Below are 16,102 nucleotides of genomic sequence, written 5' to 3'. Positions count from 1 at the left end.
TGACCTTCTCTTTCGCTTAAGCTAAAGTTGTTATTTCCCACGGAACAAATACAATAGCAGTCGGGACTAGCCGAGACAAAAACTCTAAGTCCTTGATGTCGCTCCAAAAGGTGCTTGTCACGAACATCCATCCACTAATCATCCATACATCTTCCTGCTCGCGCGAAAAATGGCCGATCCCCATCTCATGAAGGAAGACTTTGACGGAGCAGACACACCGACAGAGGCTCAATTAGAGCCGATCATCGTCACTCAAGCCTCGTCTGAAATGAACCCGAATGCTGTTTCTTTTCGGCCATTAAGAAAGAAACTAGCAAGAGAGAAGAAAGGCAAAAAAAAGGTGAAATGGGCGGACGAGTCTCAAAATGGGATCTATGCTGGCCTTGCGGCAGTGGATGGTGAGCTGACAGAACCCTCAGACTACGAGGACGCTTTGGAATCGCTGCAATCTTCACAATGGCTTGCAGCGATGGAAGAAGAAATTGATTCGCTATCCAAAATTCGAACCTGAACTCTGACAAAACCTCCCCCTGGCCGGAACGTCATCAAAAGCCGCTGGGTCTACAAGCTGAAACCATATGGTAGTGCAGCTGACACCAAATTAAAAGCAAGGTTGGTGGCGAAAGGTTTTTCGCAAAAATTTTGAGTTGATTATGAAGAAACGTATTCGCCTGTCATAAAACACGATTCACTACGAGCTGTTCTTGCCATCGCTGCTGCCCGAGATTTGGAATTGGTCCAGCTGGATGTAAAGACGGCATTCTTTAATGCAGAACAACAAGAAGAACTTTACATGGAACAGCCCGCCGGTTTTTAGATCAAAGGAAGAGAAGCTGAAGTTTGCCGTCTTCACCAGATCCTGTATGGACTAAAACAGGCGTCACGTGTTTGGAACGAAAAGTTCAACAGTTTTCTCGTCAAGTATGGATTTACAAGAGGATTGGCTGACCCGTGCGTTTACTTTCAAGAAGACGAAGAAGACAACATCACTATCATGGTCATATGGGTAGATGATGGGCTACTGTGCAGCAGCTGGATGTCTAAACTCAACGACATTGTACACTTCCTGTCCGAAAACTTTGACATGACATCAGGACCCGTTGGAGTTTTCGTCGGAATCCAGATATCCAGGAGCAGACCAGAGAAATTAATTCATCTCTCTCAAAAGCTGTACATTAAAAAGTCATCAAGAGATTCGGCATGAATGACTGTAAGCCTCGTGGTGTTCCAGCTGACCCATTCTCTCATCTCATCAAGAATTCATCTGCCAACGAGATCCCATTTCCGTACCGAGAAGCTGTAGGCTCACTCATGTTTACCTCCATCTGCACGCGCCCGGATATATCGTTTGCCGTTAATCAAGTGGCGCAGTTTTCCAAAAACCCCAACCAGATTCACTGGGAAGCAGCGAGAAGGATTATTGTCTACTTTATAGGTAGTGCTGACCAAGGGATCAACTACACTGGAAACGGAGAAAGTATTCTGACGGCCTACACAGACGTAGACTTCACCGGAGATGTTAATGGACGGCGATCAACCATGGGCAACATCTTCTTGATCAACGGAGGAGCGGTGGCTTTGTCGAGTCAGCGACAGAAATGTGTAGCTCTGTCAACCACAGAAACCGAGTATGTCGCGGCGAATATGGCCACCGAAGAGATTGCGTGGCTGAGAAGTCTCCTCAAGGACATCGGCTGCAAACAAGATCGTCCCACCAGACTGCTTTGTGACAATCAGAGCACGATACGCTTGATGCGGAACCCAGAGTTTCATCAGCACACCAAGCATATCGACGTCAAATATCACTACATCCGGAACATGCAAGAAGAGGGAGCAGTGAACGTCACTTACGTGAAGACAACTAGTCATCTAGCTAATGGCCTAACAAAAACACCGAATGAACAAAAAATTTCCAAATTTAAATTCGATATGAGTATGTGTTCCCGTGCTGTAATCTGAATGTTTGCATATAACTTCTTCATTTTAGTGGATGTGTTGATTTAAAGAAGCGTCATGCATCATATGAAAGAAAGAAGAGGCTTCGGCCCTTCGGCTACCTGTCATACCGCTTTGTCGTCTGTCATAACAGTTTTTGTATAGCGTGTGATCTTTTCCACTCTCCAGTCTTTATTTTGATTGCATTACACTTGCACATCTAGGTATTATCTAAGGTGTCGTTTGCTATTTTAACTAGATAGTAAGACGTAAAGTTAATTACGCAATTTCCGACATCACTGTCATTTTATGAATCAGTAGAATAAAACACACAATGTTCAGTACTTGTTATTGGTTTTGAATAAAAATATCATGACTTAATTTAAGATTTAAACTGTGAATCAAACGAAAATTCAAAAGGGACCATTACACGACAGGAGAGTCATCCTTGCCTTTACTACAAATGGAAAATTGTTTTTGTTGATTTTTTTTAATGTTTACCCTTCAACTCAAAAATCACTGTCATTTTATAAATCAGTGGAATAAAACACACAATGTTCAGTTCATGTTATTTGTTTTAAAATTAAATATCATGACTTAATTTAAAAACTAAATTGTGAATCACAGAAAATTCAAGAGGAACCATTACACTCCAGGAGAGTCATCCTTGCTTATACTACAAACGAACACTTGTGTTTGGGAGCTCAAGTGAGGCAAAATAAAAGAAATATGGCAGACTGAGGTACCAGGCTTTGTATTAAAGTTCTAAGCTCCGTACAGCTCCTACGTTTCACGTGTAAAGTGATGGGAAAAAAGGGCTGACTCTAAATCACTAAAAATGGGGCTTAAGCTCTACACAAGACAATTTTATACTGCCTTTCTCTTTTAAAACTGATAGCAATACTGCCCAACCATTTGTCCCTCACGGCACCATTTGGCGGTTCCCAGGTGTAAAGGTTGGGGAAACAAAGGGACAAACGGTAGAAACAAAAGAAATCGGCATCGCTTAGTGACGCTATGCTGGCGCCACACCATACTCCCACAAATCCGGCGAATTTTGAACAGGTTCGGCGGATGCCGCTTCCACCAGAGAGAAGTTTCCAATCCCTCGATGAAATTCGTGGACTCCACAGGCCTCTAACCGGTGCGATCCTTCGCATTGGAAACAAAAGATTTTGTCACCTCCGGGTTTGCCCCTGGATTCGATTATGCCTCCTTTCCGACCAAACTTGATATTGGTCGAATGCGTCCGCGCGGTTTGTTTGTGAGCTGGTTTGACGCAGACTTGCCGATCGATCAAATTTTTGAGTTTGCGCGATTATTTCATTTCAGAATGAGTTTATCACCGATCAAACTCATTTCAGCGATCCATTTTTCATTTTTCGTACGCCATCTAGCGGTGAATAAAACGAACATGTACAGTAAAACGAAAAACGTTAAACATTGCGAGTTAAATTATGGGAACATATTTCCACGAATTATCAGTAGATGGCCGGAATAAGAAATTTTGAGCGCAGAAATGAGTTTGATCGCGATCAAAATCATTTGAAATGTGTTGATCGATCGATCATTTTTTGAGTTTGAGTTTCATCGCGATCAAAAATTGATTTCGATCACGGCAAGTCTGGTTTGGCGGGTGAAACAGTCAACTGTTCCGTTGCGACTATAAGCGTTCTGATAAGCCGCGGCCCGTTTACATAACCATCTTCCAAACGCAAGGAGATTTCTTTTCTCCTGTACATCAAGACGTTCTTCGTTCCATGCGAAACGGTCTGGAAGTTGTAACTTTAAACAAACTCGTTAAATGATGTCTACTGTGGCCGTCTCGCCAATCCTATTCAGGTCAAATAGATAAGTGCGTGTTTTATCGGCAAAATGGCGAAAGGAGTTCGGGTCCTGTTTACCCATCTCCAGCTTATCTAAAGCCAGAATAAGCGCTGCTCTCATAACGTCTCTTTTACCATAAGTCTCTTTCAAACGAGTGAGTGCCTCCAAGTAGGCCGTTTCTCCACCTCCAAGACCGTGGACAATACCTGCGCACTCTCCGCGTAGATAGCGTTTAAGGATCGCCAATTTCACCGCCACCGCTCTCGTGGTGTCGTGGACTAGGTCCCGGAACATGTCGATCCAGGTGAACCACTCTAACGCCTGTCCATGAAAATCAACAAGCTCTGCTTTATTGGTGGACCGAGAACCATGGTTTATCCACTGTGGAAGTTGTAATCCGCCTTCCCGGTAGAGATCTATCCACCCATCAGGAGGAAATTCGTCCGTAAGATCGTTTTGCCTCCACACCTGCTGCTTTTGGCACCATTCCTGAACCTCATTGGCCTTCCTACCCTCGATTCTGCTTCCTAGGCCCTTTTCCTCTTCAACGAACGTTAGCTTCTTCAAGGCCCATTCGGCCTCTGCTCGCTCTCTCGAAGTTGAACTTCTGGGCGTAGGTTTGGGGGCTCGTGTTTGACGTCCAGGACGAGAATAGCGACTGTCTTGCTGGGGTATATGACGAGGGGATGACCGGCTGCTGGTTTCTCTGACACCAGAATCCGAAGGAAGATGTGACTGTTAACTGTCTGCATGCCGAGATGACGACGAAACAGATGGCTTGCTAGTGAGATGTGAAGTCGGCCGTTCATGCTGTGAATCTCGTTCACTGGTCGGCTTGGATCTCCGACTGCTTTGATGTGACCGAGCTGCACTGTTGGCTGGATCCCGTTGACTACTTGCTCGGGTTGTCGCGTCATCTTTTCTGGCTTCTCGATACAACCGAAAGTTTTCGGTAATCACTCCTACTTGTTTGACGTAGGTGAACTGGATCGTGTATAGCGCGTCCATATCTGCAATGCTGGAGTCGGCTGCAAGCCGCACGTTGATCTCCCTGGCATCATCCAGCAATTGTTGCACAGTATCCTGCATAAAAATACGAACACTGAGTTAATTTTTTAAAGCCATCTATTGGCGGGGTAAAGGGTTTTTGTTTGTTTTTCTTTAAAAGGGAGGGTAGACGGGTTGTTTGAAACATAGGGCAGGGTTGGGTAAGTCTAGAATTTTTTTTTTAATGCCTTAAGGTATTACGCTTTAAGGCAAGTAACAAGTCGGGACATTTTTTTAACCCCCAGGGTGATGTTTTTTTTTAAACGACAGTTGGAAATGTTGGATTTAGGCTGTGTAATATTCCTTTCCCAAAATAAATTAGAGAGCTGCCTGTGCACAGTTATGTCGATACAGATGGCATATGTGTAGAGCCTCTAATTGCGACGCCGTAGCTCAGTGTTCGATTTCTGATAAGGAAATGCGAAATAATTCGTAGCTTTATAATATTCTTCATTCGAATATGCTGGGAATATTAATTTTTTTTAGAGCGAAGTGAATTATTATATTTTGGTTTATTTATTAAACAAAAAAAGGCAAATAATGCTCGATGAAAACTTGTTTTAAATATGATCGATAATTTCTCGTAAGGCAACTACACTAATTCATCAACTCGTCTGGAATCAAACCCCGATATCCAGCATCACATTCAGATATGCTACACCTACGCCATTGACAACGAGGTAAACATTCACAGGCAGCTGTAACATAAGCTAAATTGTTTCGGTAAGCAGCATTACCAAGCCCAAGCCGTAAATTTCCAACTGTCCTTTAAAAAAACACCACCCTGGAATTTGCAAAAATGTCCTGACCTGTAACTTGCCTTAAAGCGTAATACCTTAAGACATTTTTTAATGTCTAGAATTACCCAACCCTGCCCTGTCGTGTCCATCACCCCGTCTACCCCCACCCTCCTTAAAAACAAACAAAAACCCTTTACCCCGCCAATAGGTGGCTCTAAAAAATTAAATCGGTGTTCAGATTTTTGTGCAGGATACTGTACGTGGTCTACTAGACCTTGGATGGCTCCACGTGAACCTAAACTTTCTGTTACTTTCTGGGCGGCCGCACACGTCATCAATATCTTTCGACGTAAATTCTTGCGGGCAAACTATTCCGTCTTCTCACGCTCTTCTGCTTCGCTGGTATCTGATGTACACTCGCTTCCATAAATATGTAGGCCACCGCCCGCGGGTTGTACCGCTTCAAAAATACCTTTATGCGCGCCTTTATGGTATATTCGACAATAGAGTAGGAAGGGGTTACATATGAAACCAAAATAATGATGGGATGAGTATGAAAACCAAAAAAGCTATTATTTCAAGGCTTTTTTTCCTTAAAATTTTTCTTACAAATATGAAAAGCTACACTGTGTTAAAAATGGCAAGAGTAGGTGGGCGAGTTTTTGGTCCGCATGAAGAATTTCACCGTGGATCTTACAGATTGACTGATGCAATTCGTATTGAAATAATTAGACTTCATAAAAACGGCATAGGGCAGCGCACAATCGCGCGTAGATTACAAATTCATCGAAAATCAGTGGAATTGTGGATCAAAAGATATAACGAAGACAGAAATCTGAAGGTTTATGCTAATGATGAAGGGGCTCCAAGATTGACTTCCGAAAATGAAGATTTTTTGTTGGCATGTTCAGGTGTATGATCGTCTTAATGAATAATTTTAATTTTTTACTAAATTTTATTAATAATTACCATTTCATTTATAGCCACTATAAATAATTTTGATAATTCTTCTGACGTCGCGGCTAAAGCCGGCATAAATTTCTTATCGATTCAATCTATTTCAAGACGATTGAATGAATCGGGTTTACAATCTAGAATCGCCGCAATAAAAGACATTCTAACTCCGGAACATAGAGCCGGAAGACTACATTTTGCTAGGCGCTACGTTGACTATCCCGTGGAATTTTGGAGGTGGGTTCTTTTTACTGATGAAAAATCGTGGTCATCGGCAGCACACGGTCAGATCCGCGTTCGGCGACATCAGAATGAGAGATTCAAGAAAAAGAATATCTATTCTATAAAAAGAAGCGGACGAACAACTGTAAGCGTGTGGGGTGGTGTGTGGTTGGGTGGCTTAACGCCACTGTATCGCGTTCAAAATAATTTAACTTCAGCGCAATACATAACGAATGTTTTAGAAGGAACTCTACTTCCTTACATTCGCCAAGCATATCCAAATGGGGAACCTGTCGTTTTTGTTCAGGACAAGTATTTATAACAACAATAATAATCATAATGCAGATAACTTTATTTTTTTATATTTTATTAGTTCTTCTGTCCATAATTCCCGCACTACCCGACAATGGTTAGTTGAACACCCGGAAATTGTTGCTCTCGATTGGCCCGTGAAAGGAGCTGATATGAATCCCATCGAAAATTTGTGGGGTCATCTTGTTGTTGCCCTCAACAAATCGAGAAATGAACAGGGATTGCCTTTTCACGCACGCGACGCAAATGGAGCTGACGAGTTATACGCCCTAGTAAATTCTGAATGGCAAAAGTTAATGCGTAATGAAACGTATATCGAAAGCCTGATAGAAAGTATGCCACGGCGACTTCAAGAAGTAATAAATGAAGAAGGGGGGTGGACGAAATATTGATCTTTGCCTAAAACACTGTAACAAAAAATTTTCCGCTAAAATAAAAAACTTTGTTTTGCTGACCCATCCCTCAAGTTTATTTTCTTCCTTTCACAAGCTTAAGTAAACATTCCGTAAAGGTATATTTGAAGCGGTACAACCCGCGGGCGGTGGCCTACATATTTATGGAAGCGAGTGTACGAGTAGGCTGACTCAGCAAAACGGTAATGCTCGGGCCTCTACGGCCCGTAGTGGGAGCAAAAGCTTCACGTGGAGTCACTAAGTTATTCGGTGGTTCGGTAGAACCAGATTGTAGTCCCGTTGGACAAGGTGTTGAAGTCAGTGCCGATGACAAAGCCTCCTTTGTCGTCTCCATCTTCTTCCCACCCACTGCACACTGGAAACTCCGGTTCGAAGGACCAAAATGTTCGGGAGCTCAAGTGGGGCAAAATAAAAAAAAGATGACAGACAAAGATAACAAGCTTTGTATTAAAGTACTACGCTCCGTACAGCTCCTACGATTCACGTGTAAAGTGATGGGAAAAAAGGGCTGACTGTAAATCACTCAAAATAGCGCTCGAGCTCTACACGAGACAATTTTATACTGCCTTTCTCTCTTCTCATTTTTACTTTAATTTTTTTCAGAGGACTATGACAATGAAAATTCTGATGACGATTTGGGAGTCCATCCCATTTCTCCAGAAAAAACAAATGTTTAAAATAAAACAGATCGAGTAACGAAGACTAACAGGATTTCGTTTTATTTGGTTTGGTTCTTAATTTATTTTCTTTCATTTCATTGAATTGAAAGAATTAGCTAAGTTATAGTTGTTACTGTTAGTACCTAAGTATATAGCTAGGAAATTGCAATTGTATGGATGCTCATAAATAGGTTTATAAATAATAGCTAGTAGAAGCCTATCCCCTACAGTAGCCGTTTTTAGCTTCTTTTTCTTAGCTACAGCTAGATCATAAAAACGGAGCTCCGTATTTTAAGTTTCTAGGTTAGATTTCAAACAGCTAAAAGCATCCTAAAGGGGTAGCAAAAATTAGTAATTTTTTAGCTGAACTTTTCGTACGGGTACTGAGCGGCTACTGGCAGATAGAAATAGAAGAAAGTGATAAACATAAAACAGCTTTCATTTGTGAATTTGGCCAATACGAATTTAATCGAATGCCATTTGGTTTAACAAATGCCCCCAGCACTTTTCAAAGAGCAATGAATAACATCTTGAAAACGGTATTGTACAATTTCGCATGGGTTTACCTAGATGACATCATAGTGTTCAGTAATTCAATTACTGATCATGTGACCCACTTGGAAACAGTTTTTAGACTCCTTAAACAAGCAGGTTTAAAGTTGAAAAGGAAGAAGTGCGAATTTTTTAAAGAAAAATTACATTATTTAGGATACATCGTATCCGGGAAAGGAATAACACCAAGTACAAAAAAGTTAGACGCGATTATTAAATATCCCACTCCCAAAAACGTTAAAGAATTGAGCTCATTTTTAGGTCTAGCTAGCTACTACAGAAAATTTTCCTCGGGCTTTTGCTGATAAAGCCCATCCACTAACTGCGCTCACTAGAAAGTCAGCGGAATGGAAATGGGGGGGAGGAACAAAGGGACGCCTTTGGATGTATTAAGAACTGTCTCATCACTAGACCTGTTCTAGGTTATCCGGATTTTTCTCGAGAATTTATCATCTACACGGATGCTTCAGGATATGGAATAGGAGCAGTCTTGGCTCAAATACAACCTCCACCTCAATCAGCGGATTAAACGGAGTCCGACGGACAGAACCTTCGTAAATCAGATGACGTAGAAGTAGTCATAGCCTATACCTCTAAACATCTGAACGACCGCGAAGCCAAGTGGTCAACCACAGATAAAGAGGCATACGCAATAATCCACGCCATCGACGTGTTTAGGACGTACCTGGCACAGAAGTGCCCTTTCCACTGGGAAAGACTCATTTATTAATTCCTTTACGAAGTTAAATGTAGCCTAAAAGTTTACGCTCGAATAGAGTAAAGAAAGCCACCCCTACTACCTATACGGGCGTAAGTTTACCGTATTTACAGATCATAAACCTTTAGAATGGCTAATGAGTAAGACAGAACCAGCAGGAAGATTAGCTCGATGGGCTCTTAAGATCCAAGAATTTGATATCATTATTGGGTATCGACCAGGAAAGTCACACCAAAATGCTGACACACTTAGTCGCACCGCAATAGTGCCGTTAGCAAAAGTAGAAACAAGGTCAACAGGTACAAAAGTGAAATCGGAAGTAAAAAACGAAACCAAGGAAACTAGAACAAAACAAGTTATTTTCAAAACGGAAAGTAATCAGTCCAAGGACACGGAAAAATGGATCGAACTCCAACACAAAGATGAGTATTGCCGAACAATATTAAAAGAAATGGCAAAGGCCAATCCAAGTAAGGACGTTAAAAATGAATTTAAAATAAACGAAAAAGGATTATTAGCAGATATCAGAGGAAGAATTGTAACGCTAGTAAGACTGGTGTCACAAATTTTAAAGAAAAATCACGATCACATATTGGCAGGACATTTAGGAGTAGGAAAAACGTTGGCTAGACTTCAAAGACAGTACACATGGCCATGCATGCGTACCGCCGTAATAGAATACGTCAAAAAATGTTTGATGTGTAATAAAAGAAAAGCGGTAGGTGGAAGTAAAGCACCATTGCACCCTTTGCCTTTAGTTGAAGGAGTATGGGAAAGGATCGCTATGGATATAGTGGGCCCAATTCAAGAAAGCGCTAAGGGATACAGATATATATTAGTTATTTCAGATTATGCCAGTAGGTTTGTTTTTACAGTTCCAATGAGAAATCAAACTGCCCAAACAATTGCGAAGGTTTTAGTTAATAAAATATTTACTAAATATGGATCTCCAGAAGTAGTTCTAACAGAACAAGATACTAACTTTCTATCCAGTCTGATACAAGAGGTATGTAAACTATTCAAAGTCAAACAAATAAGGACTACAGCCTATCATCCACAAACTGATGGATTAGTTGAGAGGTTCAATCGAACTATCTGTGACATGCTAGCTTGTTATGTCTCAGACCAACCTGCTAACTGGGACAAATACCTTCCGTTCGTTACTTTTGCTTACAACACAGCAAAACAAGCTTCAACTCAAGAAACACCATTCTTTCTATTCTTCGGACGAGAACCAATAATGCTCAATGATATCAAGATTAACAGAAGATACGAGACATATGAAGATACTAGTATGGTGTATTCACAGCAATGGGAAAAAGCTCAAAAACTGACAAGAGAACATCTCTTCAAATCCCAAACAAGACAGAAAAAATACTACGACGTAACCACGAAAATTACTAAATACAACATAGGTGACTACGTATTACTGAAGGCGCCACCAGCAGTAGTAAAATTCATAAATCGATGGAACGGACCATTTCAAATTTCAAGAAGCTTCTCGGATATCAACTACGAGATCCAGCACACTGACAACAAAAAACTGAAATCTGTAGTACAGTATCCTGCACAAAAATCCGAACACCGATTTAATTTTTTAAAGCCACCTATTGGTGGGGTAGCGGGTTTTTGGTTTTTTTTTAAGGAGGAGGGTAGACGGGGTGATGGACACGGCAGGGCAGGGTTGGGTAAGTCTAGACCTAAAAAAAAATGCCTTAAAGTATTACGCTTTAAGGCAAGTTACAAGTCAGGACATTTTTGCAACCCCCAGGGTGGTTTGTTTTTTTAAACGACAGTTGGAAATTTAGGGCTTTGGCTTGGAAATGTTGCTTACTGAAACAATTAAGCTTATGTTCACGCTGCTTGTGAATGTTAACGTCGTTGACAATGGCGTAGGTGTAGCCTTTCTGAATGTGATGCTGGAGATCGGTGTTCGATTCCAGATGAGTTGATGAATGATTGTGTTTATTTTACGAGAGATTCTCGTTCATATATAAAATAAGTTTTCATCGAGCAATATGTGCTTTTTTTTGTTTATTAAATAACTTAAAAAATAATAATTTACTTCGTTCTAAAAAAATGTATCAATCATCAGCATATTCGAATGAAGATTATTATAAAGATATGAAACATTTCGCAATTCTTTATCGGGAATCGAAAACTGATCTACGGCGTCGCATCCAGAGACTCTACACATATGCCATCGGTATCGACATAAATGTGCAGAGGCAGCTCTCTAATTTATTTTGGGTAAGGAATATTACACAGCCTAAAACCAACATTTCCAACTGTCGTTTAAAAAAAACACATCACCCTGGGGGTTGCAAAAATGTCCCGACTTGTTACTTGCCTCAAAGCGTAATACCTTGAGGCATAAAAAAAATTTCTAGACTTACCCAACCCTGCCCTATGTGTCCATCACCCCGTCTACCCTCCCTCTTAAAGAAAAACAAACAAAAACCCTTTACCCCGCCAACAGGTGGCTTTAAAAAATTAAATCGGTGTTCGGATTTTTGTGCAGGATACTGTACATACCAACCGTCTCAAACTTTACATACCAAGAAAACAAGAAACAACTAAGGAAGAAGAAATACTACAAAACCTACCGGAAAATGTTGAAGCCCAACGACGACCAACAATTCACCAACGCCGACCAGGCCGACCAAGGAAGCAGCAGCTGATACATCCAGTGAAGATGAACATCAAACCACGCAGGAATGAAGGAGAACCAAAAGAACAAACAAACCACACAATACCCAACCTTTACCGTAACCAAATCTTAAACGATCCTATAACGAATCACCAATACAACTTACGAAGACGATATCAAGGACCAGATTACTAAACATTTTCATTTTTCACAGATGCAGACATTACTCTTCCTTCTTTGCCTCCTTCATTCACTTAACCCTACTTACCCTATCTACGCATCCGTCTGCGATTGTAACAATATGAAAATACGAGGAATCCTAGACTTCGAATTGCCTTACTACTGTGACAATGAAAAACCAGAAACACAACACTTACCAAGGATACCAACTACTTACACCTTAGTAACCAAGCAAAAACCAGCAGCCACTTGGAAAGAATGGACATTCGACAGTGGACTAAAACAAAGAAAAAACCCGGATCGTTCTGGTTCGGATCCTTTGATACAGTTTACTCCCAAGAAACAATACTAATCACCCTTTTGGAATGCTGTCGGATGGTCAACGATAAAAAATGTGGCGACAATAACATGCAAACCGGACCGACGGGACTCAGTTTCACAGCCACTCCTACAGGAGAAGGTAAATGGTACGCCATCAAGGAATACCAAACACTCAACTGTATAGCGGAACAGATCACGCTACGTCAGGAGAAACCAGATAGTCCAATCGAAAGCCCTTTCGGATTACTAAACACCACCCAACAGGAAGGACAATTCATCCAAAATCAAAATACGATCGTGTGGGGAGAAAGAACAACCAACAGTTCATACACTCAGACGCTACTAAAAGGAAAAGGATACCTGGAAATTCCTCGAGAACCGGAGTCGGATAACTCCAGCCGCCTTTACGACACCAGTCGGCAGATCAAAATATCTTTTCTTAACAAACCAGATAAGGACATCGTACCAATAGGACATAAAGTGGTTGGAATCCCTCTAACGTACTTGACGTTTCCTGCAGAAACCACAAAAATTTTATATGAAATGTTCAAGAACACAATCGCAACATGCCTTAAAAATACCAACCTTGCTACACCAGTATGTGAAGACTACAGAGAACTGTACAAATCCAGACCACAACGTTCTCTTCTTCAAGAAGTTCACTTTCTTTTCGACACCCAAGTCGAAGACGAACAACTTGGGATTCACCTCTACAGTATTTCATACGCCTGGGGAACTCTGAGATTGGCGCATAGAAGACCAAAAATAATCAAGGTAGATGGAAAAATCGTACAAAAGGATGCAACAATATACATTACTTACGAGTCTAGAAGCAGAAATCCTTTGATAACGTACAGTCAACTTTCAAAGGACGACCCTCCCCCACCAGGATCGAAATTTGAGTACATTTTCGATCAAACAATACGCGTACAAAACACTCATATCTGCATCACGGAAACAACAAACGACTACTTATATGCTGCAGCCTGTTCAGAGGAATCAACGAGATGGATATTAGAAAAAGGGAACAGCTACCTAATTTCCCAAGAATCAGGAATGTGTTTTACCATAGGAGTCGAAGAAACCTTAAAATTGGAACAGTGCGCTTTGGAAGGAGATGCCAGGAAAAACCAGCAGTGGTTTTTTCAAACAATAAATACCAACCCGGATGTTATAGAAAATTTTCCCGACGTAACATTGCAGGATCTTCAAGAAGTCCGATTAGAACAACGAAAAGCAGTTACAACCACAATCAACTCCACATATTTGGAGGTATCTTGAAAGCAAATCACGGCAGTGGAAATATCATCTGGGACATGATCGCTTGGGGGTTGTTGAAAAATGGACAATATCGAAACGGGAAATGTGTCACACATCATGGGTTTAACAAACAACTAACCATGGAAGATTGTGACACAGATTGGACAAAATGTCAAGATGAACTAAAAACATTTATCAAAAGTAACGATCCCCTGGTGCAATCACAAGTATCCGTAGGAAACTGCAGTAAAGTAACTAACAAAGGCCAAGCTTTCGAGTATACGTCTGATTTCACCATTAGACCGTTTAACACTAATGCTTGCATCAAGGCAAACACAACGATGCTTATTCTACAGGAATGCGCCAACACCAGTTCAATTTGGGGAACTTTCGAACACACAGGACAGCTCATGGCAACAGACAGAACTGGCCTACATTCACCGGCATCAGACAGAAAATGTCTCACACTAAAAGTAGGACGTCTGAGTTTAGGACATTGCCACGGTTCAAGTAGAAAACAACATTTTAGCTTCGAATATCGAAACCCGCACCAAATACGGACGCTTTCAGCAGCAGCCATTAGAGCGCTTCACACTCAACAATCATTGGACGGAACACAACTCCCACCTATACCACCTCTTCTCAAAAGAGAAAGTAAAGCAAACAACGAAAACTTAACCACGCCCACCACACAAAAATCTATTTCATTTACTTCAAGCACCACAACGACAGCAAAACTGACTACAAAATTAAGCACAACCACAATTAAAACAACAATAGCCACAACGGCCATAAAAACGACCGTTAAAAGCACACCCCCGACAACTAGGCCTACAACAACTACTAAGCCTACGACTACCACAACTAAGACTACGACTACCACAAATAAGCCTACAACTACCACAACTAAGCCTACAACTACAACAACAAACCCTACAACTACAACAAATAAGCCTACTACTACAACTGCTACGCCTACAACTACAACAACAAAGCCTACGACTACAACTACTACGCCTACAACTACAACAACCAAGCCTACAACTACAACAAATAAGCCTACAACTACAACCACCATGCCTACAACTACAACTACCACACCACCACTACACTATCATCAACGCCAATTATGGCGACAACAACAGCAACTAAATTAATAAACCATTCAACAACACCTCCCACAACAACTGAAAAAATAGAAGATCCTCCAGTCATGAAAGAGCACACCATTACGGAAGATGCAATAATGGAAATTATTGATGACAAAGAACAAAGAGCTCAGCAAGAAATACCCGAGGCAGCATGTTAACACTAGAACAAGTACAGGAGGTACCAATAAAAGGTGAAACAGAAAGCGGCCTACCCCAAAATATAGAAGAATTTAGTGACAAAGTTAAATTCGATATTTCAAAAATGCATGAGCAATATAAAATAAGTATAGAAACGGAACACGAAAACAGACTTGCAAAAGAAATCCGCGATGTATATTGTCAACGTTCAACGATAAAGAAAACTCAAGCCGTGATTCTAGCTCAAAGTAACGGCATTCTTGCTGCTTCAGCACTTGGGTTACCCATCTGTACGAGACTGCAAGGCTTCGGACAAGCGATGACACTTCAACAATGTGAAACAAAACGGATTTTCATCTCCGCAAAAGAATCCAAATGTGGATTTCAACCATTCTTTACCTATGAAGATAAAAACTGCACAATTGGAGTAGATGGATGGTCTATACATCCATATTCCGATTGCTTTTGGAAAACTCAGTTGGGAATTTAAATTGATTCCATCACACCTGGGAAAATAATTCAACAGACGGAGAATGGGTAAAACAAAAAGCAAACATCCACATGCCGAACTTAGACCTTATCACAGAGTTCGAAGAGTTGCACTTTAATGATTTCGACTACAGTTTGAAGAGCCATCAAGCGCACGAAACAATAGAAATGAAGCAATTGAATATCCTTAACGATTTAGTAAGCCTAATGCAGGAATCAAATTCAAAATCAGTTTCTGACATAGTGATGTCAGAAAAACAGGATAATCAGATAGGTACCATGTTTTCATGGTTCGAAACATTGAAAATTCTTATCCTATCTATTATCGGATTCATTATATTCATCGTATGCCTACGCATATTCATCATTTGTGACCCTTTCACAAGAATCATGGAAAAATTTCGTCAAACTAGAAGATTAAGACGATACGGAATCAATATGGAAGAAGCACACGAATTAACTTCAATGATCGCAAATTCAAACATTCAACCACCAGAAGAAATAATAGAACAATCATTCACTAGGATGACGGCT

At 40.9% G+C, this 16,102-nt stretch overlaps 1 protein-coding gene across 1 annotated transcript; it reads left to right on the top strand.

The window, feature by feature from the left end:
• Nucleotides 1–1,200: 1,200 nt before the first annotated feature.
• LOC116931315 (secreted RxLR effector protein 161-like) lies at nucleotides 1,201–1,959 on the top strand. The gene has a single exon (XM_032938883.1). It carries the CDS (start codon nucleotides 1,201–1,203, stop codon nucleotides 1,957–1,959), a length of 759 nt encoding a protein of 252 aa, XP_032794774.1.
• Nucleotides 1,960–16,102: the final 14,143 nt, after the last annotated feature.

Source organism: Daphnia magna, linkage group LG9, assembly GCF_020631705.1.
Source record: "Daphnia magna isolate NIES linkage group LG9, ASM2063170v1.1, whole genome shotgun sequence".
In the NCBI taxonomy this organism is placed as follows: Eukaryota; Metazoa; Arthropoda; class Branchiopoda; order Diplostraca; family Daphniidae; genus Daphnia; species Daphnia magna.
Note: the sequence above shows the minus strand (reverse complement) of the source record. Positions and strands in the feature narration are given on the sequence as shown.

Excerpts from the sequence above, each read along its gene's own strand:
- LOC116931315 (XM_032938883.1), top strand. The coding sequence starts at position 1,201 with ATGAATGACTGTAAGCCTCGTGGTGTTCCAGCTGACCCATTCTCTCAT.